The sequence below is a fragment of the Podarcis vaucheri genome (assembly GCF_965113315.1).
Source record: "Podarcis vaucheri genome assembly, chromosome: 1".
In the NCBI taxonomy this organism is placed as follows: domain Eukaryota; kingdom Metazoa; phylum Chordata; class Lepidosauria; order Squamata; family Lacertidae; genus Podarcis; species Podarcis vaucheri.
The window spans coordinates 79,940,074-79,967,385 of NC_138759.1; the positions used below are offsets into that span (position 1 = coordinate 79,940,074).

General features: G+C 43.0%; 1 protein-coding gene across 5 annotated transcripts; it reads right to left on the reverse strand.

The window, feature by feature from the left end:
* Positions 1 to 1,023: 1,023 nt before the first annotated feature.
* PHRF1 (PHD and ring finger domains 1) lies at positions 1,024 to 26,607 on the reverse strand. 5 transcript variants are annotated; one of them, XM_082222484.1, is made up of 18 exons: positions 26,411 to 26,607; positions 23,949 to 24,063; positions 22,575 to 22,688; positions 21,387 to 21,625; positions 20,623 to 20,706; positions 19,888 to 20,009; positions 18,812 to 18,912; positions 18,115 to 18,281; positions 17,812 to 17,941; positions 16,246 to 16,370; positions 15,737 to 15,924; positions 15,295 to 15,414; positions 9,218 to 9,372; positions 5,697 to 8,459; positions 4,703 to 4,779; positions 3,615 to 3,875; positions 2,240 to 2,368; positions 1,024 to 2,037 (listed from the first exon to the last, which is right to left on the reverse strand). In XM_082222484.1, exons 2-18 carry the CDS (start codon positions 24,037 to 24,039, stop codon positions 1,900 to 1,902), a joined length of 5,004 nt encoding a protein of 1,667 aa, XP_082078610.1. In that variant the 5' UTR covers positions 24,040 to 24,063; positions 26,411 to 26,607; the 3' UTR covers positions 1,024 to 1,899. The 5 variants fall into 5 exon arrangements, with proteins under 5 accessions (XP_082078610.1, XP_082078608.1, XP_082078609.1 ...); XM_082222482.1 differs by having other exon boundaries at positions 18,115 to 18,287; XM_082222483.1 differs by having other exon boundaries at positions 21,387 to 21,631.
* Between the last annotated feature and the right edge of the window lie 705 nt (positions 26,608 to 27,312).

A 27,312-nucleotide genomic window follows, 5' to 3' on the forward strand; every position in this document is an offset into this window, starting at 1 on the left:
GACCCTTTCTTGCAGGGGTGGCCCAAGACAAGTTCCTGCCTGAGGCAAAGGACAAAATGGCACACCCCTCATTTAAGGTTCTGAAGCCAAGTGGGGAGGTGGTCAAATCTTACTTCAACACCATTGAAAGGATAGCCTCCTCTGTTGCTCCTGAGGGCAGCAGGCTAGCACAGGGCAGGCCATGTGGGGCGTAGCAGAGAGGAATAGTTGGGGGGGGGCTCAAGAGGAACAGTTGGGGGCCTGCAACCTTTGGCCCCCACCCCAGCATCTGCCAGCTGAGGCAGTTGCTTCCCTCTGCTTAAGGCCAGCCCTGCTTTCTTAGGATTGTGATGTTGCTCTCTAGACCAGTCAAACTCCACTTTCAGTTAATAACATCCTCTTATCTGGGGTGAAAGTAGACAAAGACCCATACATGTAGCTATCTTTGTGGCCTTCAAAAGGGAGGGGGAGGATCTTGTCCCCAGCGAAAGCTATATGGCAGGCCTAACAGACAAAACCTTGTGTTATCTTCTTGCTGATAAAGACAGACACGCAATTCATAAAGTAGTCCTTTTTGCAAAAGGTTAGAAACAAAACTGTAGTTGGGTATTATGGTGGCCCTCTTATCTAATGGCTTATAGGCAGAGCCCATCATCGGTCAGTTTTTATTCAAAGTTGCTTTTGTGTTTTAATTTGTACGTTGGATATTCTTCATAGTATTGCAAATCTATAACTTGTTTCACTGTTTTAATAAAGGGCAGGTGCTGAACCTACTGGTCACCCCAGTTTAGGGAGGGGTGGGGAGAAGAGAAGAGAACAATGACAACAGATTACTCCAAACAGGTAAATCTCAAGGCTGACTTGTGCATGTAAAGCCAAACCCAGATGGAAAGGTGGGGAAATGGGTGCAAGCTCACAACCTCTTTCTGATCCCCAAGTCTTGGAAACTGTATCTTTGACTATTCCTCCCCTCTGCCCAGTCTCTGTACTTAACTAATGGATACTAATAATGATACCACAACCAAAGAACCACTATGAACAACAAACAATTCAAAATAACTTTATAAACTGTCACATTTCTCCTTTGTACATCCTTTTTGCTGCATACCTCAGGTTTGTTATTGAAAGTCTGCAAATGGTGCTTCTCTGCCTCCACTCCCCCCACCCTCCCTGTTCAGTGAAAGGCAGCTCGTTGAATGCAAAACTACTCAAAACCAGCCTTCAGCACATTATTCACAAGAGCTTCAACATAGTTCAAATCCCCTTCCACCAATTTCCACCCCCGCCCTTTCAAAATGAAGTTCCTCATTTGCGATATTTCAACAAAATGGGAAATGAATGCCATTTCTGGAGCAGTGTTTTCAGGAGTGGATTTAGAAAGGGTAGCAAACGCCTGCAACTCCCGTAAGACAGAGCGAGTCAAAGTTTATCACAGAATAGGCTAGAAATACTGTGGTTCAAGTATTAAACCCAATTTCTGAGAAATCGCTAAAGAATCCACATTTCTGATAAATAAGAACACAGTGGGAGCAAGTATGCATTGCTGTACACTGCATATAAAAGTGTCTGTTTTAAACTGGAAAGACAGGTGCAGAGTCCAAAAAGGGGGGGGGGGGCGATCAAAGCCATGAAAATTGATAGTGTGTCCTCTCCCCAACACACACATACTTTTCTTTGTCCAGCTATTCCACAAGTTGAGTGGGATCTGCTGACATTTGGCTCTTGAACTGCAGTCCAATCCACGCCCATCCCTGTGTGAGAATGGGTCACCCTGCAGGAAGGCCCGACCACGTTCAGTTGCTGAGTGGGGAAGGGTGTCTTGCAACATGCAATTGCATTATCCCTACTTTCCTCTGCAGAAGAAGAAAATCCTTGGCTAGAAAAGCCTCCCCTTGTTTCATCTTTGGGGCTTGGCCTTTTTCAGTTCCCTGTTTCAAGGGGCTCTTCTTCAGGGTCAGCCTTCTTGTGTTTCCTTATATGTTTGTACTTCTCAACATAAGCCTTCACAAGATTAGCCACCTTCACCGGGTTAATTTCACCACTTTTGCTGTGGCAGATCTAGGAATGGTAAAAGGGGATTGAGTTAGTTTCTGTGAACCTAGCATTAAATCACCCTGCCTTTTTCGACTTCAAATTCACTACCTGAAAGAGAAGGAAAGTCTTGTGCCAGCAGCTAATATTCAGTTTACAGAGCATGACTTAAATGGGGCTTTTCACAGCCATTTGCCTAAGTTTAAAATAAGATATTCCCTCTTGTTACCTTTTGCACCGCCTTCCGAAGAATATCTTTGTATTCCTCCTTAGTGATTTCCCTCTTCTGGTAAAAGGGCTTAATTGCGAGTTTCACTTCTTCCACAGCCCTCTCTTGCATGTGAAGTTTCTTCATGTACTATAAAGGACAAAAAAAATCAGTTAACCAAAAAGCTGCCTGCAAGTAGGGTTTTCAAACTAAGTTATCAAGGCAGTGATTTTTAAATTACAGAAGGAAAATATGCTGCTTCCCCTGTGGCAGTCCTCGTTGTGCTGAAATGGGGGGTGGGGATCAAGTGCGATAGGCAGACATTGTATTATTTCAGGTCTCCTCAGGAAGTACAGTGGTGCCCCGCAAGACGAATGCCTCGCAAGATGAAAAACTCGCTAGACGAAAGGGTTTTGCGGTTTTTGAGCTGCTTCGCAAGACGAATTTCCCTATGGGCTTGCTTCGCAAGACGAAAACGTCTTGCAAGTTTGTTTCCTTTTTCTTAACACCGTTAATACAGTTGCGACTTGACTTCGAGGAGCAACTCATAGAACGCGGTGTGGTAGCCTTTTTTGAGGTTTTTGGTGATTTTTGAAGCTTTTCCAAAACTTTTCCGACACCGTGCTTCGCAAGACAAAAAATTCACTAGACGAAAAAACTCGCGGAACGAATTAATTTCGTCTTGCGAGGCACCACTGTACAATAGGTTCAGGGAAAGCCTATTAATGAACCGCACTGTTAATTTACTGAATGCCTTGCTACAAATTACAGTGACTGTGAATAGCTTAGACCAGGTATCTTCAACCTTTTCAAATCCAGAACCCGCTTTTAACCGAAACATACATTTGGGGGCCAATTTCTTGATATTCTACCATATATTTGCATGTTCATAGTGCTCCTGTTGCAACCCACCTAGGATCAGGCTAGGACCCACCAGCTGAACCAGTGGCTTAGGTGTATCTAAAAAGCATCAGACCCATTCATAAAGGACAGGTCTATCAACAAAACAGTTTAATGTTTCACCAAAATAGTTAAATGCTCAGTGGTGATTTACTTCTAGCAACCAAGGGTTGGGGATAGCTCTCTCCATGAAGCATCTGTTGACTGTTCTGAAAGACTAGACAGTCTGATTCAGCAGGAGAATTCTTAGATTTTATGGGAGAGATCCTATGCAGTTTGAGAGTTGATGTTGTGCAAGCAGTAGCACAAGAGGTAGTACACAAAGCTTAAATGTCACCAAGTAGAATAGCAGTTGCACTAAGACAGGCACTGGACTTGGCTGTTGTGCTATGCTAAGAATGGGGCTCAATGGCTGTTGTGTGAGTGTGCTGCTCCATTTGGGTTTTGCCCATGAGTTCAACTTCATCATATTAACGAGCCATCTACCTACACTCACCTCCTCATTTTTTGATTTATCCACAGGGGACTTAGGTGCTTTGACTTTCTCCTCTGTATCTCCTGTGGAAGCTGCCTGAATTCCGGGTTCTGAAGCTGTTGCCAGATTGCCAGGTTCCGGAGTCAATCCTTGTCCCGCCACACAGCTAAGCAGAGGGAGACTCCCCTGCATGATGAACTGGACGGTGGGCTGACTAACAGGCGCATAGGGAGGCAGACTTGAGGGCAGTGGTGCTGTCAGAGGCAGGTTTTGGTTGTAAACCTGAAAACAAAGGAAAAGGAAAAGATCACAGACCACTTCTCGTATCACAACATGTTCTCTACTTCTGAATGCCACTGAATACCAGTTGCCAGGAATCACAGGCGAGGACAATACTGGTGGGGCAGGTCCTGTTTTTAAGGCTTCCCTGGCTGGCTACCGGGAGAAAAGGATGCTGGACTCGCTGGAACACTGGCCTGATCCATCAGACTATTCTTATGTTCTGAACAAAGGAGGGTGGGGATATGATCCATAGGGATTACAAGAACAGCGTTCATTTAAAGGGAAAAGTATTTTACTTTCTGCTAATTCTAAAAGGGAAAAGTTTGTTTTAAATTGTTGTAACCTATCCTGGGATCTTAAAGGGAAATGAGGGTAATAAATTAAGATAATACTGAGCTCACATCAGCCCCACTGGTGAGCAGTGGGTGGTCTTCAATAAGTATGTTTGTATGCAGTCTAATAGCTGATTTTAAGATGTCTAAAAAAAACCCCACACATTTAATAAGCTATTGGAAATTAGAAGTCACAAGCCCATGGCAAAGCAGCAGGACACAGTTTCAATCTTTTAAGTAGGGGAATGCCAAAGTCAGAAAAATTATTGCAGTACATGGGCTGAATGAAATGTACTACATGTGGGTGGGGTGGGGGAGAGGAAGAAGACTGTTCCATAATGAAGTCAAGTTGGGGGCACAAGTTTACAGATGGAGTGGAATGGCCTCCCATGACACTTGTCTTACGGCGTGGGAACCAACCTGGGAGGAATCTAGATCAGGAAACATAGGCTCAGGAATCATATAATTGGTTGGAGGAGGCTCAGTTAACTGCACCTGATTTAATGTCTGGGTCAAATCCTCTGCTTTCCAGACCCCTTCTTTCGTTCTCTGCTGTTTGCAGAATGGCACCCCTGAAAGATCCCCAGGAAGAAAAGCATATCAGAACAAAACATCTAGATGATCACAGCAAATAAAAACACTTCAAGTTATCAAACTTCATGACAGCCTCAGAAGAATTCAGTACAGATGGTTTAACAAGCTTCCCCAACTTCTTAAAATGAGATTTTAGTCTGCAAGCACAAACACGTCTCTAAGTTCCTAGAAATACCTAGCAAAGCTGAATTCATAGCTTAAAGCTCATTAAAAGTGGCACAGACATTTAGTTTATGAACTGTGATCCAGGATGAGGGTGGAAGAGTTATGCTTGTTTATGAGTTCGTTATGTTTTTATGATGCACATACCCATGTTATATTCTTCAAACTACACATGTAACAAGTGTAACAGGAGGAATCAAGTCTCTCTTTAAATAACTCTAGCTGTTTTGGAAAGTTAAGTTTTAAAGAATCCCTTGCAGTACTAAACACTGCTTAAGCACGCATGCATATATACTAGAGAGAACTCCATGGCTTACTTAACAAAAACAAGCATTGTTTGCTATTACATCAGAAATGGAAAACCATAGTTTAAGCTTCCCCTCCAAACCAAGAAAAAAAATCTTGCTTTGGAATTCTGCTTTCTGGGAAAGAGAAAACCAGTTTGCCAGGTTAGAGGTAATGGCAAACTGGATTGCCACCAAAAAAAAGGCAATGTCAGAGGGCATGAAGCAAGGAGAACACATGCAAGGTGAATACTCACTAACGTAAGTGCCAAACTACAGCGAAACTGCACCCCTTATTTTTAACATAACCTGAGGCTCTCATTTAGTGGGACCAATCCAACCTTGAACCATGACAAACAACTACATTCCGTCTCACTTCTAATGAGAAAAGCAGCTCCTATCCCCATGGCATTGACTTTTGCCATTTTGAAGATTTACCATGCACTTACTTGCTGCTTTGTCTGCAGTCACTGCATCACTTTCTTCCTCTTGAAGATTCCACGTAACTCTTTTCACTGGTGCTTTAGATTTCAACACAGGACCTTGAGCTACTGCTTCTGGTTCATGTTTATTTACATCAGTGGCATTCTCACCCAATGTAAGGCCCCCACCTTTAGTCTCTGTTGGCGTTTTGATTTCAGGCAAAACTTTAATTGGCATTGGCTCATCATGCTCCTGTACAAGTTCCTCCTTCACTGGAAGACAGTCTGATAAAAATGGGCACACATCATCAATATCTTCGTTTCTAACTTCAGTTTCTTCCAGTTGCTCACTACTTTGGCTAGCAAGTCCTGGTGACTCATAGCCTGCTGCCAATTCCTTCCCAGTGGAAGAATCTATAGTGTCAGGTAGCACTCCAGAACTTGCACACTCTGCCTGAGAAGTTATTACAGTTACAAGTTTCTTGCAGGTTTGCTCCTTTACAATGGTCTCTTCTAAATCAACTTTCATTGCTATCTCTTTTGGGGGGCTCTCCTGTACAGGCATCAGGTCTAGATGAACATTCAATGATTCTTGTGTTGAATCTTCCAAGTCTTGGCTCCAAGGAGGAGCATGATCAAGAGAACTGCCCAGGTTATCATCTGAGGATTTCTGGCCTTTCTGGTCCTTCTCTTGAAGAGGTAGCAGTGGCATCTCTTTCGGCTTATGTTTCCTTTCTTTGGAGCGTGACCTAGGTTGCAGTTGTTTCTCCCTAGACTTAGGCCCTTTGGACTCCCGGGGTCTTGATGGCGAGGATGACCTTGATCTCCTCTTTCGCTTCTCCCGGGATCTAGATCTAGATCTCTTTCTCTCTCGGGACCTTGAGGTTCTCTCCTTCTTGTACCTGTCATGGCTTCGCTCTCTTCTGTGCTTCTTTTTCTTCATTCTCTCAGCACTGTTTGATGGGGAACATTCCCTCCCCCTTCCTCTAGTGGCAGAGTGCTTTTTCTTTTTCCGACTTTCATACAACTCAAAAGAAGAGTTGCCTGGACTACCAGATCGTGATCTAGATCTCTTGTGTTCTTTTGCCCAGGAGCTTTTTGCCCTTTTGTCTTTCGTCTTATCCTTTGCTTTCTTTTTCTTCAATCGCTCATAACTACTGGAGCGGTCACTTGAGGAATGCCGAGTCTTTGATTTAGTCCTGTGGCTTTTGCTGTATTTTTCTTCAATGGAGTGAGACGTAGATCTGGAGCTTCTATCTCTTGAACACGTTCTTGATCTAGATCTTGATCGTGTGCTTTTGTAGTCTTTTGTAGCTGCCTTTTTTCTTTTTAATGTGTTCTGGCTTCGAGAACTGGAATTTGATGGGGATCTTGAAAAAGATCGCTTTTCTGTTTGCTCATTTTTGGGTAATATCTGTAGACTGTTTTCTCTTACGGAACTGTCCACCTCAATTTTCGCTCTAGCCTTACTTAGGTCATCTTCAAAAACTACCCTAGGACCATTCTCATCCTCCTCATTTAAGTGCTCTACATCTGTGACTTGCTTGATGGCAGAGGATGTACAGGGTAGACTTGACAATTCCTCCTCCTCAGCTTTCTCTTGTTCTGCATCAGATACCTGCTCCACAAGCCTCTCCTTTATCATATCGTCATGAGACTCTGTGTTACTTGATGGCACATCTGATGATTCGGCCCCTGATCCAAATACATTTTCCAGTGCGTAAGGAGTAATGAGGCGCACTGTTTGGAATGTCTGGACTTTTGGACTCGCTATGGATATTGTTCTGGTGATATTAGCAAGGGGCAATCTTTCCGGACTGCTATTTGTTGAGCTTGAATCAGAGCCTGTTGGATCAAAAGGATCATATATTTCACTTTTGACTGGTTTAGTCTTTTTCAGCGAAAAGAGGGGCGACGGATTCTCCTTTTGCTGTACTTTATTGTCCACAGGCCGGAAAGTATTGCAAAACCCAGGATTAGACAGTCTGCTGGAATGTCCCACATTTCCAGGGATGTTGATTTTAAAGCTCTCAAATGATGAGCTTCCAACGTTCCCCCTTGAAGGAGGAAAGGTGCAACTGGCATGGGCAGCAGCAGAGCCTCCACTTGTGTGCGCTTGTCTCTGAGGAGCACGCGACTTGCTGCTCTCCATTTTACTATCACCAGCTGGTTGGTTTGTACTCCCTTTGCCAGTCAACTGTGTTACACAGGAGCTGGGAATATCACTGTTTCGGTCACTGGCCGGCTGCAATCCCAAATGTCCACTAGTCGATTCCTTTTTAATCTTTGGTATCCTGGGGAGTTCAGAGATATCAAGTCTTTTAGGGGACAATTTCAGAGGCTGCCGCACAGGTACGGGTTTTGAGAGTGAACTCGAGTTATTGGACAATAATTTAGAAGATACAGAAAGAGGAGCCACAGGCAGTTTAGAGCCTCCATTAAATCTGAATACTTCACCCAGTTTGGGGCCACATCTATTCAGATTTGCTAAACTCTGAGCCTGAACAGACCTTGGAGTCATTGAGTATTCAAATCTAATGGGAGCCCTTCCAGATGTAATCTGCAATGGATTCACTGCTTTGTTTGCTAGGCTTAGTGAAGAAGAGGACAAGGCGCAAGTATTTGAGACAGCAGATTTGGAGTTCAAATTCAGTTGTGAAGAAACCAAAGATTCAGCAGCAGAGCCGCCACTAACTGGAGTCCCCAGTTGGGAAGCCCCCTGCTGGGCACTGTCCTCCAAGCCTTCCTCCACTCTTGAATTGCTTGCTGAATTGTCACGCAGCAATGAGACTGAAAGAGACACGAGAAAAACCCATGAAAGTTTTCCCACTCATTTGCTTGTACTATTCTATACCGACAATAACATCCCATAATTTTAATATGAAGTTAACACGGGACAACAGAATTGGGGTTTTAGCAACTAATTAACACTATGCAAGTGAACTGTCAGCTGTGCCAGCTAGCACAACTTCCAGTATGACAGTAAGTTACACCTCCAAGTGTCAACACTTAAAAAATAAAAGGGTTGGTCATTGCACCCTAAGCTCTCTCATACTAATTCCGTATAACCTCTGTTCACTTACATATATTGCTTACCAAATCAAATGTGGGCAATCAATTGGTCTATTTTATGAAATTCAGATTAATGTGATACATTCTAGAAAGCACAACAGCAGTACAATGTCAATAGTCCTATACTGTTCTCTTCTATTGCTATGCTTTGACAAATAAACAAAATACTGATATGTACTGATTTTGTAGCTCAGTTGGTTAGAGCATGCTGCTGATAATGCGAAGGTTGCAGGTTCGATCACCGTAAGGGACAGTTGCATATTCCTGTAGTGCAGGAGGTTGGACTAGATAATCCTCAGGGTCCCTTTCCAACTCTATGATTCTATGATACTCTATGAATAACTCTGGCTACCAATTCAAGACATACTATTACAGGCTGCAACATGGCATTTGCTTGCCTGCTGCTTGCAAGGATTAGAAAGTGCTTGTGCGCATAACATGCTAACAAACTTCAGATCAGTCTAACTAAGCATTACCTGCTTTCTTTGCTGTCAACGATCCATCTCTATTAATGACGACGTCAGAACCACTCATCATAAGGAGGCTCTGTCCAGTCAGGATGCTCCCCAGCAGGTCGGGCACAGGGGCTGGACCAGCTTCTGGCTCAGGTGTCAAGGCAGGAACACTCCTCCTATAAATTACACAAGGCATGCCTTCTGATTTCACACTATACAGAACTATACTGGTTACATCATAATGAAGAAAGGATCTTTGACATCCTATTAATATAGGTTTGAGACTGTAGCACATCTCCACAAACCTGAGGCAGCTACATAGGTGCCTCCCCAACCAGTCCTATTGCTACCAGTGTTTTCAGAAGAAACAGCCTACCTTGAGCTGATGGCATACAAAATAACTATAGCTAGTGGGATAAGAAAATAAATGGTCAAGTATTATTTTCTTTATAGAGGGCTGAAAATACTATGAAAAGCCTTGCTATTGGGGGTGGGGGTGGGGCGGAAACCCGGTAATATGCAGAGTTGTCTGTACTCCACAATCCAATGCAAGTGTAGAAAACCTGCAGAATCTCATTCTCATTTCATTTAATGTTTGCACCCACTTTTCCTTCCAAAAATGAAGCCTGAAACAGCTAATACAATGAAACACATATAATATGGAAACCAAAGCAATATAAAAAATGCTGCAATAATTGTTTTCAATCCAATACTTGTCCACAGCTGGATAAGCTATGTGAACATTTACCAAGAGCAGGGAGGGGGTGGGTGTTCCAACTGGTATTTCTGAAACCCAGAACCTTCAGATAACACAACATTTGTAGTACCATCTTGGCTTTCTGCCTACTACACACTTATAACATTCTCTAAGTCTGAGACAGCAAAAAAGAACATGGAGCACAATCCAGACATAAGTTGAGCACTTGTTGATTTCAACTGGAGAACGGAATGTGTGCTTAAGAGTGCAATCCTCTGCAAATCTACTCAGAAGTAAGGCCAACTGAGTTCAATGGCATTTGCTTTCAGGTTAAGAGCATATAGAAATGGAGCCTAAATTCTGCTCCACCAAAACCCAATGGCCTTAAAATGTTTTAGTCTGGCCCATCCATACCAGTGGGCAGCTGCAGTTTTGTTTTTAATCATTTTGGTCTTGTGCACTGTGTATAAGCAGCCTGCTCAGCCTGTGTAAGTCTTTTGCAGCAGCAGCAGCGTTTCTTTGCTTTGCTGCAGCCTAACAGATTCTTCCTGCTGCTCTTGAAGCAGTTGCTTTCTTTTTTAAAAAAGCAAATTATAACAGCTTTCTATTATCCAAATGAACACAATAAAAACACCCCATCTCACCCACATTTTTATTTAAAGAGATACGAGTAGCAAAGAAATAAAGGAAAAAACTCAGTGTATAAAACAAACTTCATTAGTGAAACAACTCAGCCGACCTCTGCCAAATAAAAGGTGAGTTTTATTCACATCTCTGCTTTGATACTGTGAGCTTGAGCTTTCCGCCTGCCTACTGCAAAACATGGGAGTTACAAAAGAACCCCAGTATTTTAGGTATCAGTGTCTTTGCACCCAGGAAGCTCACTAAACTCAACCATCTCATTAGAAGGTGCCCCAAAATTACAAAATGGGACTCCAAACCAGAAGACTGGAGGAAAACATTGCAGACATTCCATAAAAAAAGAAGTGAGACAAATAAGATGCTCCACTGATGTTTTGAAATGGCTCTAAAACATGTACCTCCCTAGATCCATAACTCCTTCTGCTTAGCCAAGGCCACATCTGAGAGAAAAGCTAGCTGCCTCTACACTCAACCTGCTTTGTAGCTGAGCTAACAGGCTTCACACCTATTGCAGAACCATTAACTCTGCCTGCAACTCCACACATACTAATCCTACAAACACTTACTCTCAAATAACACCAACGTTACAGAATAAGCAGAAGGACTTCTAGTCACTCTTGCTTTTCACAGTAAGCATTCTATACGTCACACTTCCCTCCCATTGTTACTTTTAAAATCAAGGGCATTGTGCAATTGTCAAGAATGTGGAGAGCTAAGAAATACTGATCTAAAATACATGGAGTCATGCATTTAAAATGTGGCAAAGCAGTGTAACTATACCAAGTGTTGTCTGCATAACATGGAAATACGCCCACTGCTATAAGCCAAGCAGGTATAACCAGATCTGGCTGCAATTGTTCATGCTTTAGAATGCACACTGACCTGGGAGGAAGGCCTACTGAACTCAGTGAGGCTTACTTATGCGTAAGTTGCATAGGAATTCACAACTGGCCACCTCCAGGTTGGCTTACTGTAATGTGCTTTTTAATGAGGCTGCTTTTGAAGACAGTTCAGACACTTCAGTTTGTCCAGAATACTGTTGCTAGGATGCTGGATGATGCAAGCCAACTGGAGCATACCACTTGCACCTGACACTTTCTGCACGGGTTATCAATTCATTAGGATATTTATAAACCACTAAAGAGCCCCACACCACAATAACGATATAAAATAAAAACTAAATAGGTAAGAACAAATAAAGCAGTTCTAAACAACAACAAAAGACTGCCTTCTGGAAAAGCCAGTGATTTTTTTTTTAAAAAAATGTTTTTTTAAAGGTTTTAAAAAGGAGTTGTATGCATTTTAACTGCAACGGGCTGCATGCTGCACAGGGCAGCTGCTACTGCATTGAAAGACGAAGTCTAAGCTGACATGAAACCAAGTTCTGATGCATGAGGTTCTACTTTGTGGGCACCCATAGACAGTGCTTTTTCTTTTTTTAAGGAAAAAAATGGTGCTGGGACTAAGTTGTAACAGTAAGTGCTGCACTTTAACATTTTTTTTATGAGGGGTGGTTAAGGTGCCAGTACTGTGTATCCTTGAGTCTCCCCAGAAATAAAGCACTGCCCATAGATCACCTTAGTCAACAGACAAGTATATAGGGAAGTAAGGCAATCCCTCACTTATCAGTTGTTGGCTTTTGACCTTGAAAGCTCTAAACAAGTTCAAATCATTGTACCTGAAGAATCACTGCTGCCCATATGAATTTTCTAGTAGATCATCTACTGAAGCCCTGCCCTCAACTCTTCTGTCAGGGAGGGGTTTTCTGGGATAGTGCCAAGAATATACAATGCCCTGCCAAAGGAAATATGCCCAGCCTATTACTGCTTTTCAATGAGTAGTGGAGGCATATTGTCCAGCAAGATTTTTTAGGCCCACTTTTAAAAAAAAAATCTGACTGTTTTCAATGGAGTTTTTTTATTGTTTACTTTTAAAATCGATGATAGCTATTCTGTTTAATATATTGCTTTAAATTCTGTTGTGGTGCTGCCACCATGATTACTTCTTAGAAAGGCAAGATAGATACACAGTACTGAAATAAATAAAAAATATTAATATATTCAGTGTCCAAACTGGAATGGCCATAGCATCAGACATACATCTAAAATACGCTTTTGGTGTTCCCCAGGAGCCTTATCCTGAATACACACACACAAACACACCTTAAGCTAAGTGCTCTGAAAAGTCCAAACTGCTGCAACAAGCTACTTCCCATTTTGGAACTCCAATTTGCTTTTGCCTTACCTGTAATAACTCACCTGGAACTTGCCTTCTTTGGAAGCAAACATTTGGCTGCATTCCTGCTCTTTTGTAGATTCTCCCCTAATTCTCAATGAGCTTTGGCCCTCTTTGGCTCTAGAAAGAACATCTCAGTGATTTCGGCTTACGCTTTGGCTCCTAATAAAAAGGAAGCAGAAAGCTCCCTAAACCTTAAAGCATTTTTTAAAAATTTGACAGGCATGGATCCACAAGACAGAAGCTTCAGTTTTGGTAGTCTCTCGGGGAGAGGAGCAGGAATCCAGTCAAATGACCCTGTTCAAATCTGAAGTAAGGAAAATGATTCTTTTTCCTCTGAGAAAACTTAGTATGCAAACCTTGAGCTATCTCTCGGCCTAACCTTCCTCACAGGGTCATTGAGATAATAAAATGGGGCCAGGGAGAGAACCACTAAGCAACTTAGTGGTAATGAATTAATAACAAAACTAACAAAAGCGAAAAGAAATGAAACTGCTTTACATAACTGTCTCAAAAGAGCCCATAGAATTTGTGAATCATGAAATATGTCATCCATACACCCCTTCTGATGCAGTGAACAGACCCCTACCCATCATTTATATCGTGAACCAAAACAGACATGTAAACACAAGACAAAACAAAGCAGCTGCTTCTTATCATGTTTAGTTGTAGTCTGAGTCTTCAGCCTCAGGTACAAAGCCAGGCACCAAGTTCCCATGATGCCGCCTCCCTCACGTCCTCAAAATCCCTCCTCAAAATCCACCTTTTCCAAACCCCATTCCTCAAGTCTCCATTCCCTATTTTAACTGAGCCCAATTGCATATTCTTCCCCTCTGTACCCCCTGCCTCCATCAACCCCCTTGTACCATTTTCTAGCACAACAAACTGTAAGCCCTTTGGGGCAGGGATTGGTTCCCTCATTCTTTCTAACGCACCATGTAAATTTAATATTCTTAAAGCAACAACCACAACCTCAAACATCTTTCTCAACGTGATAAAGCAGGGCTGTGATAACCTCCACCCAAGCCAAAGAAAACCCTCCAGATTACCCATGTTGAAAATCCCCTAATATTTGTCCTATTCCGTTTGTTGTCTTCCCCTTTTTCCGCTTACTCACACATTTACTCCTCCTTGCTTGGGAAATTTCCCAGTCGCCCACCCTTTCCCTCCAGTTTGTTTAGGGCTCTCCGCTCCCAACTGCAAGAGAACCTCCCAGCTCCAACATTCCACCTCATGCCCCAGTTAAAGGGAAATTGCCTCAAAACACTCTACCAGCCGGCAGACACCTGATCTGAACTGGACATTGGGCATCCTTGAACAAAACAGACCCAAACAGGGTTCCCAGGTACTCAGCACTGTAGGCAGCAATGTTAGCATACCAAGGATCAGTAGCCCAGGACTGCATGAACATGGCAGCCTAAGGGCTGCTTTAGAAACACATTGATGAACATGTGGAACACTGCATTGGTAAGCTTGCTGGGTGTTTTTTTTTTTTTTAAAGCATGCTTCCAAAATGAGGCCTGAATAAGCAGGGAATGGGGATAAGCATGCAGTAAGGTATTCTTTGCACAGGAGGCAAGCTCAATGGAGAGCCTCTCTTTTTGGCCCTCTCCCGTGACGGAAGCAGCAGGGATGTCTCACTGGAATAAATGACAGCAAGAGACTCCACCCACAAGCAAATATTTCCTTCACCACCACTACAAAAAAAATCAGGGTGAGCTAACAGTCTAAAGGAGGAATATGGATGTGCTATGTGTGAAGAAACAATTGGGCAGACGGTCCTTGTCCCTTTCCCACCCTCAGCTTCCGCCCTCAAATTTGATGACAATTTGATCTCAGGAATATGCTTATTTAGGATTTCATGGTGGCCAGCAGAGATCTCCCGCTCCCCTAATTAGAGAATTTCTGACTAATTTTAGGGGTCTTTCACAAGCTTTCCTAGGAATTCCAGAGTCTTGGGCGACATTTGTATCAAATGCTTCCCTTCCACCTATCTGGTGGAATGAGAGAATCAAACTAGTGAGAATGTGTGTGTGTGTGTGTGTGTGTGTGTGTGTGTAAAAGAGAGAGCATATTTAGAGTTATATGGTTGCTATTTATAATTGCTCACTAAGGTGAGAGTCATCACCTTAGTGATTTTAGGAATAGTGACCTATTCAGCAAACTGAGAAAGGAAAGGATTGTAGCTTCTTCAAGCCAACTACAGCTAAGCCAGGATTTGAACTGTCTTTCTATCTGTCATGGATGCTTTAGCAGAGATTCCTGCATTGCAGGGGTTTGGACTAGATGACCCTTAGGGTCCCTTCCAACTCCACAATCCTATAATTCTCCACATATACACACACGACACACACTGTGCTATAGTCTGTAGCACTGAGCATGAATCCATGAAGACTGCAGAAAGGGCTTGAGGTTTCAACGCAGTGTGAAAAACAGGAGAGACTACAAACTAGAAGAGAACTTTGTGCACCTCACTTCTCTTGCTGCTGCTTTGTATAATAGAGCATCATGTGGCTGGCCTTACCCAGGAAGCCCCATAGCGACTGGTCGAGCGACAGGACGATGTGATCTTAGTGCTGATTGAGAAAGGCCTCTTCTTTTGTTGCTCACAGGTGAGGCTGAATTTACAGGAAGCTCTTCATTACTAGGAGAGAGAAAATTTTGAAGATCACAACCAACTTCCATCTTATCTGAGCTTTGCCTATTTTCTTAAATGAAATATTCAAACTGAGAAGATCAAATTCTGTCTTCTGATATACTATAAAAGTTTCTGAAATAGCAGGGAAGCAGGGTTAAGGAACATATAGAGTAGGCAGACTTAAAAGATTAGCTTTAACCTAAATAAGCTTTATAATCTAATTTGGATTTAGCCCCATATTTCTTCTTTCCTGCCTATCACAGAAAAAGTCTCCATGTATTTCTGAACTGCAGTTCTTTGTTTTCTTCCCATTTGTCATATTTCATACCTGTTATAAGGATCCAGTTCAAAAGGATCTCCAAACACAGAGAGAGAGGCTGCTCCAATATCTGCTCTCATAAGGCCAAGAGAGGGTTCCATTGGTTTGTACATGGAAGGGATTGAAATGCCACGTACAGGCTTGCCAAGACGAAGGGTTTTTGCAATTCGGGAACGAGAAGTCAGCTCAGTTTTCACCTGGGAAGAAGGAGAGCAGGTTAACTTTATGCTCAGAACAGGATTCCCACCAAACTCTACGAAAATAGAAAACATGACTACGTATCACAGAAATATGAGGGGTTGCATTCTCTACTCTGCAACCCTCTTAAAGGGGATCATAGAAAGTAGGTGAAAACCTTGGCCAATAGGCCTGGAGACTGTCTGAGTATATGAAATAAAGTAATAATTACTCCTAAATAAATAATGCTGTATTACAAGAAAATTGTAACAATGCTCTATTACAAGAAAAGCATAAACAATAGAAAAAATTCTGCATTGGTGAAAAATCCAGGAGCATACTTTTATTTTTTTCCCCTTCCTCCGCCTTGCTCGGCGTTTGCGTCTCTTAATCCAAGTTCCAGCGCTCTTTTTTCCAGCAGATGACTTGGTATGAGGTTTTTTACCTGCTGATTTCTTTCTCCGCCCTGTATTAGGTAAAATATAGAAAGATTTTGGAGTTGGAGATCAGCAAATACAGGCTATAACCTGAATTACTTCTGTAATCTGAATGCTAAATACAATCCATTTTCAAAAGGAAAAGAAACATGTGTCAGAAACACCACAGCCTAAATTTAAAGAGACATGCCCTTCAGGAGAGAATAAATGGAGATTATTCCAGAGGTGTTCACTCTCTGTTGACCTCTCATTTCCTGTGGCTTCAACAAACTGGGATTAATTCAGATGACCCTGCCGACACTGGCCAGGTTCATGTGTCATGGAAAGCCATAGTCTAAAACAAACTAGTATTTATAAGCAACATGATTGTGCCCTCTGCTAATTTGCACCAGCTTTGCACCACCTTTTTTCTCAAGCTGGGAAAAACAAGCCACCACACTTGGCTTAGGTTACACAAGAACCAGTGCTTGTGGTTTCTCTCCGACCAAACCATGAGCAGAAGTCAAGGTTTGTTCTTGGCCTACAGCTTATTTAGAGGGTCACCAACCACAAGCACTGGTTTCCCATATAAAACTAGGTCAGCCACTCTGTGGTCTGTTTCCTATCTCCAGGTGGGGTGAAGGGAAGCAGGCACAACTGAGCAGCATGCACCAGCACACTGCTCACTCACAGTAAACCATAGTTTATTTCAGACTATGGTTTGCTCTTATGTGTGAACAAAGCCACTGTAAAGCCATCAGAGGTTACAGGCCATATGAAACTAATGGCTGGTCACTTAAATGCCTGGAGCATGTATGGTGCAAGACCCTCCAACCCTGGCTCATCTGAGGGTCCATAAAGTGGCTAGTTACCTCACCAAAAGAAAATCTGTAAGGCGCTATTATGTCAAAACAAACTTCTGAATCAATCCACCAGATTCAAGTGCAGCTGCCATCTGAATATTCATTAATATCCCACACACTTGGTAGTGGTTTTGTTTTTCCCTAGAGTTATTGACAGCTACATAGGGCCTGCTGCACCCACATGAACCAGGCCATGCACTTCAATCTTCAGAGAAGGCTCTGCAGCGTGTTTTGCCTTTCTTAGCTGCCTGCTGGTTTTATTGGTGCTGCTCATATTCTGGGCCTTTTGATTGTTGTTTTACGCTTGTCTATTTTGTTTAGCTGCCATGGAGGCTTCACTGTGAAGGCTAAAAGGAGGCACAGAAACAGTTTACCAATAAATAAATGAAATCCACCGACAGCTTGAGTATTGAAACGGTTAGTGATGTCATACTGGGGGAGGGCAGGGAGACAAAGGTTCAAATCCACTGTGAGCCATGAAGCACACATGGCGATTCCTGTGCCTATCATACAGCTTCACCCTAACCTACCTCACAGAATTATTTTAAGATGAAAGGGTGGAAAGAGAGCTGTGTAAGCCTCATAAAAAATTAACTCAGAACTATCACCACCATTCTTAGCAAATTACCTCCTCTTCGTTTTTTCTTGGTTGGAGTTCGAGGAGCCAGTGGTCTCTGATACACGGCTGTGCTCAGCCCTGACGCGACTGCATCAATGGTTTCATCAAGAAGGGAAGACATAAGGTATCTTGGTACATGCTAAAAATAAAGATGGGAAATCACAATTGTTGATTTACTACAAAATTAAGGAAGTAGAAAAGCCCCCCCGCCCCGCCCCCAAGCCCAGATTTCTTCCTAAATCAAACTGTCTCTTCGCTACAATTAGGAGCTTTCTCCACTCAAAATCATCCTCCCCTCAGAATGTGCAGTACCTGAATTCGCTGTGCAGTTGTTATGCGATTCCTGTTCACTGTTGCCCGCACACGCTCACTCTGACGTGTTCTGGCTATAGCTCGAGTTCGGACACTGGGACGTAGTCGACTGGTGGTAGGGACGACATCAGCTATGAGGGAAGCAACTTCCTCTTCACTCACATGATCTGTTTCTTAAAACAAGATCAGTTGTCAGCTGTGTTTCAACCAGCACCTGAACACCTTTCTAGAGACCTAAATCCAGGCATTCTGCTAAGCCTCCAGAACAAAACTGGCAAGGGTTCTGGAAAAAAAGAAAGCTCCTTAAATCCCTTTGCTTTAGAATTCCCCATGGACAGTGCAATGTTTTCCCTTCCAAGGCAACTACCAGATCCAAACACCAGTTTAGATAAAGAGATGGTTATGGAGCAATTTACTGTTCACCAATGCCAATGCAATGGTGTGGCTGACTCTAGGTGTAACAGGCTTGTACAATGGACATCACCATTAGCTGAAGAAGTAGTGAGATAAAAACATTGTTTTGTTACCAGTTTTTAACACTGAATGAGTTTTCCTTCAATTATAGCAATATTGATTGGTTTATATGGGAAAATCCTATCTCAATAAAAGTCATGTTGCATAAGCTGTGGGAAAGTCCTGTTTTCTTGAAGAACAGCGCTCTACAGTACAAAGCTAAGCTACTAAAGAAAATACTTGCCAGCATCAACAGATACAGCATTTGCTGGTGCACATGGTGGGCAGAACCATTCATCGACAGGTATCTCACTCAACGGAGGATTAAGGCATTCCATGTGGTATCTTTTAAAAAGAAAGAAAGTGTAACATGTTCTTACAGAGCAAGAGGGTGCAAAGCATGTAATATGTAACTGGCCAGACAAACATCTTTTTTTCACTAAGATGATACATGCAGGAGCTTCCTAACAACAGTAGCGCAGGCACTTGTAGAGACGTACATAATTCTTTTGAGTGCAAAGGAAGTTCTGCAACTCTTTGAAACCTCCTCATCTCACAAGCCTGGCTGCTTATACAAATCTTCAATCATAGCATGGCTCCAAGTACCTCATGGTTCTAGCATAGCACAGAATAGGACATACATTATGATTGCTCCTATGGAAGCATCTCCCAAACAAGGCCAACTTGTGCCCTATGTTGTATTCATTGACCTTCTATCCTCTTCTTATAGGCTTAGAGCACATTAAGGACCACCTCCCACTTAGCTTTAAGTAATGGGCACCTAAATAAAAAAAAAATCCCTAGAGAAAGCAAAGCAGGTCTTCTTTGAGCCTACAATGACAAAATTTCATTTTTTCTTTTATAACATGTAAACATCTGGTGGCTGTTTTCACACCTTAAATTGTTTTATAATTTATTATTGCACACTCTGTTTTTATGGTATAAGCTGCCTTATCTCAGTGATGAAGGGGAAAAAATGCTACATTTTCAAGTTCTGCCTAAGAAAAATGAAGATCTTCTAGCCACGATGTTTTTCTAGCATTCCTCCCTGCAAGAGGAAAAAAGGCAGCATACCCATCAAACATGTCAACCTAGCGGGGTAGAGGGGGTGGTGAGAAGAAGAAATTACGCTATATATTTTTGTGTTTTTACATTGTGAACTGCCCTGTGATCTTCAGAGGAAGGGTGGTATAGAAAATTAATAACATAAAATACAGGCAGCATACAAGAGAAAGAAGCGTCTACAGGCCTAATATAGTGTGAAAGCATCAGGCAAAAGTAGCATACCCAAGGAGGGTTTTTAAAGGCAGAACTCCTTACCCATGATCACAGCCATCGCACAGCAACAGACGATCTTCTCGGTCGCTTCGGCCACACACTTCACAAAAGGTAGGGTCCTCCTCCAGATTATCCTCCTCAGATTTTGCATTCTCAACAGGAATCTGAGCAAAGTTGCACATTTTAAGGAAGTTTTACACTATCATGTTAATAGCTACACTAAGCATAGCCACTATTGCAAACTCAATAGTGTTTGCACCTGGCCAAGCACCAGTCAACTTCATTATCCGCTTTTGTGCAATGGGGCACAACATTCCTGTTCCCCTATGCTCTCTACATAAAAGCATGCTTCACTGGTATTTCACCTGCAATACAAGCCACAATGTTCTTAGGCAAGGACTAGAAGACCCATCCCACAGAAAGCCACCATAAAGAGAGCACACACGGATTGGGCTGTGTAGAGAAAGGCCCTTCTACGCATACACATATAAGCCAGATCTCTAAGTGACAGCTGTAGCTTACCCAAAAAACATTACTTCTGAAAATCAGTGTTGGAAAAATTGCACATTCCAAAACCACAACCATTCATTCAAATGAGCAATTCCCATCAACAGTGCCATTAAGGAAAGGTTTCAAAGCTTTAGGATGGTATTCAGGAAGGGGGAAATTGCTATGAATTCTGAGTTGAAGGAGAAAGCAGACACAAAAAGTTTTACAAAAACTGCATGAAACATGGATTCTGACTTTTAACTTTCCATAAGTCAATGGAAAACCTACTTTCTTCAAGATTTCTCCACCCAGGCGCACTCGAACGCAGATAGATTTAAAAAGTTTGCGATCTACTGGACAAGAGTTGGCATTCTGCAAAGAGAAGGAGGGGATGTGTTATTTATTTGATTTCTTACCCGCCGTTTACCATAAAGTATCAGAAAGGGTACAACAATAAAATATGCAATTATAAAACAGCTAAAAATGAAAAATAAAAGTAATTAAAACAGTCCATACATAAAAACCATTAAAAACAATACTAAGGTAAGGGGACCACAGCAAGCACAATTTTTAGCTAAGGTAAGCCAAAATCTGCCAGATTCTGCCAGAGTAGCAATTTTGGTTTTTATATCACCCAAATAACAAGATTGGGAGCAACTAATATTATTGGTATTATAGAAAAAGAGAACAAGGTAATGAACACATGCACTTTTTAAGGTCTACTGGGTTCACATTATTACTGCAAAAACTAAATAAAGGTTGGGCTCTAGTAGTTCAGGATAATAACTAAAATGTATAATGGTAGATTCTACTGATCTAGTTCTTCTTAGCCAGTGACTGTAAATCTGCACTACAACTTGATCCCATACAATGAATCTCTACAAAAATCATGAAGCATTTTGCACAAGATGATCTGAAAATTGCCTCAGGTATGGTATTATTTTTATCAGGTCACATCAAATTATACTGTTTATTGCCTTTGCAAAAAAACTGTAAACAAACTGAGTAAGATAAATTATGCAACAAATCACACTTATCTAAAGATTTCTTACTTTAGACCACTCGACTATACAATCCAAGCAGAAGTAATGGGTACAGTCTTCAGGCGTTCCAACAGCCTGGTCCCTGAATGTGTTGAGGCATATTGGGCAGTTTTCAGCATCTTCATCAGAGGAAGAAAGAAAGCCTCCATTAAGTTGCGGCTTTGCTTTAACCAAATGTGTTGATTGCGTAGCAGCCATTTCCATTTCCTCCTCCTCCTCCTCCTCCTCCTCCTCTTCCTCCTCCTCCTCTGAATCTTACAAAACAATGAAATAATTCCTTAGTATTTATTTCCACATAATGCATTTTGGATTGAAGTGCTCTATGATCCTGAAGAGAAACAACAGTCAAATAGATTCCTGGGAGAGCATGAATACCCACTTTCAGTGCTAAAGCTTCATAAGGCTGCATTTTTCAGAACCGGCACTCTACAGCTATCCCATCTATTTCCATGATTCAACACCAGTGGGCGCACAAAAGCCCAATGCTATATTAAAATTTCAGTTAACTAGCAGTCATCATATGTATGGTTTGCTTGATAGGAAAAAGAAAAACCCAAATAAAGTTACAGTGTTTATCAGGGTATTGCACAGCAAGAAGGAGTGAAGTACTGTGGTTAAAGCAGGTATAGGGAACCACAGGTCCTCTAGGTCTCTCTATCAGACTTTTGGGACTCTACCCAGCCCAGCCAATACCCATTCTCCAGGCCACATCTCTCACTGGCCCAGCTCTCCACTCTCATCTAGTAATTTTACCTGTCCTTGAATTGTGACGATACTGCTTGCTTGGATAAAAGAATGGCACACAACCACTTATGCAACACACACCACTGGTATGCAAACCCCGGGAGAAAGCTGCCCACTAGGTAATGTGGCCTTCTGGCTGAAAAGGGTTCCCTGCACCTGGATCAAAATGTTGAGATTGAAGACCAGGGTATTCAAATTCCTGCTCACCCACAAAGTGGATGATTTCAGTCTAGGTTGTTATAACCATTCCACTCACATAGAGCATGAATGCTGCTTGAGATCTTTGAAAGAATGGAGAGATAAATATGCTAATGACAGTTTACATTCTATCTCATCTCATTTCATGTGTGAACCATGGCCCAACACGCTATATCCAGTTAAACAGCTGCTGGAGACAACTTGATTCCATAAAATAGTAATGAGCATAACACTGAGCTGTTTTTTTATCATCACCTTCTAGATCTTCATCTTCACCTTCTTCATCCTCTTCACCTCCATCTTCATCAGTATCACCTTCCTCCTCACTGCCCGTGTCATCAGAGTCCCCACTATTTCCATCGCTGCTTTCTTTTGAACAAGAGGAACATAAGAGGGGCACAGAAGGGAAGAACATGAGTGATCAGGGCCAACTATCATGTAAGGCAAAGAAAAAGCAAAGTCTTTACAAAAAAATCCAACCATCCATTAACATGTAGTACTGGTGGTATTTCCCCCTCCATGGTTGTGCGTACCATTCCATATATCGGAAGTGTTGATCTCTTGCCAACATCAAGTAACTACATCTCCACCACCAGGGAGGGACTCATGAAGAAAATAACAGGCAGCAGTAGTGGCCAGTCTCCCTTATAGGAATTTGTATTAGGAGCTATCCAAGACCATTGGTATTTAGTTTCTGTTTGCATATTACATATGCACACACGAAACTGTATAATCAGTACATCTATACAAAAACATGGCATTGGTATCAGAAACAAAATTATTCTGAGAGTCTACCTCTATTTTTATTTTCCAACCAGAAAAAATAGATTTCTAGTTCTCATGGCTGAAAATGTGTGTGCAGTGAGCTGCGAATCTCAAAAACAAAAAGGAAGGGTGTGAGCAGGACTTCAAGCTGCATATTGTTTATCATCCCTCCACCATGAATAGCTGAAACAAAATAAAATTAGGCCAAACAAAGTGTGTAACATTAACCAATTCACATAGTTATTCTTATCAGGGTATTTGGTTTTCTAAGGAAAACAAAAATGTTGTTGTTCTCTTACTTCCTCTGCTAAAAAAACCCAATAGTTGTATTGCACCACACACTAACGTGCATGAGAGTCTTAACGGCTAATGCTTGCAATAGCATTTGGCTGTGTAGGGAATTCTAGCCATCAGTGTTAGCTAAGTAAGGAGCCATGTATATGAAGCTTCAGATTGCTAAACGTAAGAAAAGCTGGAATGATGTAAACAGCCTTCCCCAGTTGGCACCTTGTTGCTGGAGTACAACTCCCACTCTCTTTGGCCAATGGCCATGCTGACTGAGGCTGATGGGAGCTGTAGTCCAAAACATTTGGAGGGCCTCAGGTTAGGAAAGGCAGATGGTTTCTAAAAAAGACCACCAAGTTGCTTTCTGTAGAAATGTCTTAACGTTTATAGAGTAAAACTGCAAACCTCACTTACATCCAAGCTTTGAAGTGACTAGGAAATAAATTATGCCTATACAGTTGTGAAGCCATGAAGAATATCTCCAAACACAGAACCACAGACCAGTTTTCTCTTGTAAATGCCTTAAGGTTCAGAAGCTCCAGCAGTTTTAAAAATAAGGCTCCGACTAGTTTCAGTTACCTGCGTCACTGAAGAGCAGTGCAGTCGTTCTTTTGACTTTGCCTACTGCAGCATTCTTGTTAATGAGCTCGTCCTGACTGTCATCATCCATTGCAGGGCATCTGGAATTGGCTCCCTAACAAGAAACAAGTTTCAAATTGAAGGCAAACTTTTGCAAACAACACAAAACGCTGAATACATCGTTTGTGACTTTGTACGTGCAACCTGGACCATGTCATTCTCTGGATGACATACAGAAAAAAAATATTATTAGGGAACATTTAAGTTACAAACTGAGAGAGAGAGAGATGCAATTAAACAGGGTATATCTTTTGCAGGAGATGTGGACACACGTGTTAAGAGTTTGGTGGGCAACAGTAATAATCTGTATATATTTTTGTGCAACATCATTTCCATGGTGATAGAATGACAGTTGTCAAGATAGTGGGTGTCTAAAAGACAATGAGCAGGGCAGGTCCAGTTTCACCTTGTATGTGACCAGGTCAGTCTTTTTCCACTGATTATTAAAACACTTTACAGACAGCTGCACACCTGTAATGTTTTCAACACATATCAACAAGTAGAAGGCATGCCATATTTCCTAACAGGATTGGAGAACCAGTTAGGCAATAAAAATATTCTTCCAAGAAAGTCTCTTGCCCACAATTGACCACCCCTGCCCAACAATTAAATTGGATTTGAAAACAAATTGATTCTGCCATGCTATCTGAGAGCAAGCCTGGACCTCCAAGTCATGTTTTATCTGCATCTAGGAAAATACCAATTGCATAGAAATGTTATGCTAATACTTAGAAATATAGGATATTTATTAAGCTATAATTAATTTATTTAGTAGGTGCTAATAAATATGAAATGATTTTCCCCACATCAGGCTGCAGCTACTGGAATAAAGCAAGCAATGCTAATTTTTTTGAGGGCTTCAGACTTGCTAAACTCAGTCTAGGACGCCTAGGAGGATTGGTTCTGTTGGTACAGGAGTCAGTTTTATACAGTTTGGAAACATATTTTCTTCCTTGTTCCTTTATTGATACTGAGCTTCAGTTGGGTTGGACCTCAGCCTAACCCTATATCCAACAGGTTAGAACACCTTAACGGTCTATATGAATTGGGGCATGGGTATCTGATGGACCACCTACTTCCACATGAACCTGCCCACTTACTCAAGCCCAGTAGCACCTGCCTCCAGAGGTCAGAAGGGTGGCAGACAGAGGCAGCATTTTCTGTTACGGCACCCCATTCATGGAGTGGTCATCAGTTATGGCATGTCACCAGGGACGCAGACTTATAAAAAATATTGGGGGGGCCCGGGAAAGCTCATGAATAATAAATAAGCTCATGAATATGCAAATAAAGTGGCGCCACCTCCTCGTGAGCGAATAGGGGAGAGCGTGCTGCGCCTATTAATCAGCTCCGAAGGAAATTGGGTGGAGCTTTTGCTCGGGAGGGAGGGCAGGAGGCATGCAGCCCGACCCTGTGCATTTTGGGCTGGGGGAGGGGTGGCGGTGGCGCTCTGCTGGAGGGGCGCCCGAGATTATTGGGGGGCAGAGCCCCCCCAAACGAATTTTTGAGGGGGCTCGGGCCCCCTCAAGCCCCATGGAGTCGGCGCCTATGCATGTCACTGATGCAATGCTATCCCTCTGGTCTGGCACTTACACTTTTATCTTTTCCAGTGCCAGGTAGACGTTTTTCTTCACCTTTCTTTAAAATAATAATAAAAAAGATTGCCTGAATTGGATTTCACCCTACTGTGCTGAGTTGTTGGGGGGTTTTTAAACCACTATTTGATTGTTTTAACATATTTGGGGGTAGAAGTGCTGAAGGATGAGATTTGTAAAAGTCCTCCAAGCAAATAAAATATATACTTTATGCCTGATTAGTCAGCAAACAGTGGTATCAGTCCTTTGCATGTTACCTTTTCCCTCATAGTGTGGAAGTGGCCCAAGGAGAGGCAAATCAAGTACACACCAATAAAGCAAAATAAATGCAGGAAATAAGTCTTTGGCGAGAATGTCATCAGGTGCAATGCAAGACTGTTGCACCAGGCAGAAACGGCCCACTCATTTTTGAATTCTAGTACCGGTACTTATCCCTGGGATGGGGGGGGGAGGGGCGCGCCCAATATTTTTGGATTTCAGCTCCCAGTTTTCCCACACCACCGGGCCACTGGGAGTCCAGTAACAACTGGAAGGCCGCCGGCTCCCCATCCTTGACATAGGCCACCCAGCGGACTGGGAAAACAGAAAAGCGGAACGCATCTTAAAATAGAGAAGGAAGTGCGGGATTCTCCAGCCAGCAGCCCAGCACAGCCGCCTTCCTCGCCCGTCACCGGGTCGTCGGATCCGGGCAGCGGGTGCCTCTGAAGGACCACCATCCCGGAAATGGGCGCCACCTCCGCTCACCCAGCCAGGCTCCCTGGTCTGACCTGGAGGCCCCAAAGGATCCTCCTCCCCCCCTCCGCTCACCTGCCAGGAGGGGACCCCACAAGGCTATGTAGACCGGAACAGGAGAGGAATGCGCACGCGCACCGGCTGCTTTTTTACACCCCCTTTCCCCACAAAGGAACGCGAAGCGGAGCGCCGGGCAAGGGGAGACAGACGCCGCGTCGCAAAGCAGGACCACTGGGAGGGCCGAGAACGCCTCCGGAGCCGACCCGGAAGGGAACGCGCAGATGTTCCGGGTTACCTGACGCGGCAGGCGGCGAGAAGGGCTGTTCCATTTCGAGGCAAAACGCGGGGGGGGGGGGAGAGAGAGAGCAAGGGCGGAAGAAGAGGCGAAGTAGAGCGGAAGCCCCACGGAGCCGCGGCGCAGTGTGAGCGCCCGGATTCTGCTCCAGGGCAGTGGCTGCGATTGGGCGGCGCTGTTTCGCCGGGGCGAGTTCGCGACACAGCGAAACGGGGGGCGCAATGCGGACTCGCTGCCTGCGAAACTGACGGCGCTGCTGGTCGCAGAACCGTGTCATTTTGTCTCGGGAAAGCCCCTTGTTGACTTGAGATTTCTGGCTTGGGACCTCAGCCCGGGCACTTTTGCATTGATTGGTTGAGCGAATCTATGTGCCGCCTTTCATCCGAAGATCACAGGGCGGCTCACAACATAAAATATACACAGTGAAAATGCGTGCAAAGTATTTTCTCTCTCGCTGAGGTGTCGCCCCTTAAACTATTACTTACTGAACGGTGGAGGAACTAGAGAGGCCCCCATCTTAAAAAATGAAACCATGCAAAGCGACTCCTCCGCTAGTCAGGGATGGCCCTTTGCCCGCGCTCCAGGGCGCCCTTTCGCCGCGCCTCTGTGGCATAGCTGCCAACTTTTCCCTTTTCTTGCGAGGAATCCTATTCGGAATAAGGGAATTTCCCTTAAAAAGGGG

Bases quoted from the DNA above. Each gene is read 5' to 3' on its own strand.
- PHRF1 (XM_082222481.1), bottom strand. From the start codon at position 24,039: ATGGATGATGACAGTCAGGACGAGCTCATTAACAAGAATGCTGCAGTA. The intron at 18,913-19,887 runs GTAAGGAGTTCT...TCTTTTTAAAAG, and splicing joins TGCGATGGCTGTGATCATGG to ATACCACATGGAATGCCTTA. The intron at 8,460-9,217 runs GTAATGCTTAGT...TGTCTCTTTCAG, and splicing joins GTTGACAGCAAAGAAAGCAG to TCTCATTGCTGCGTGACAAT.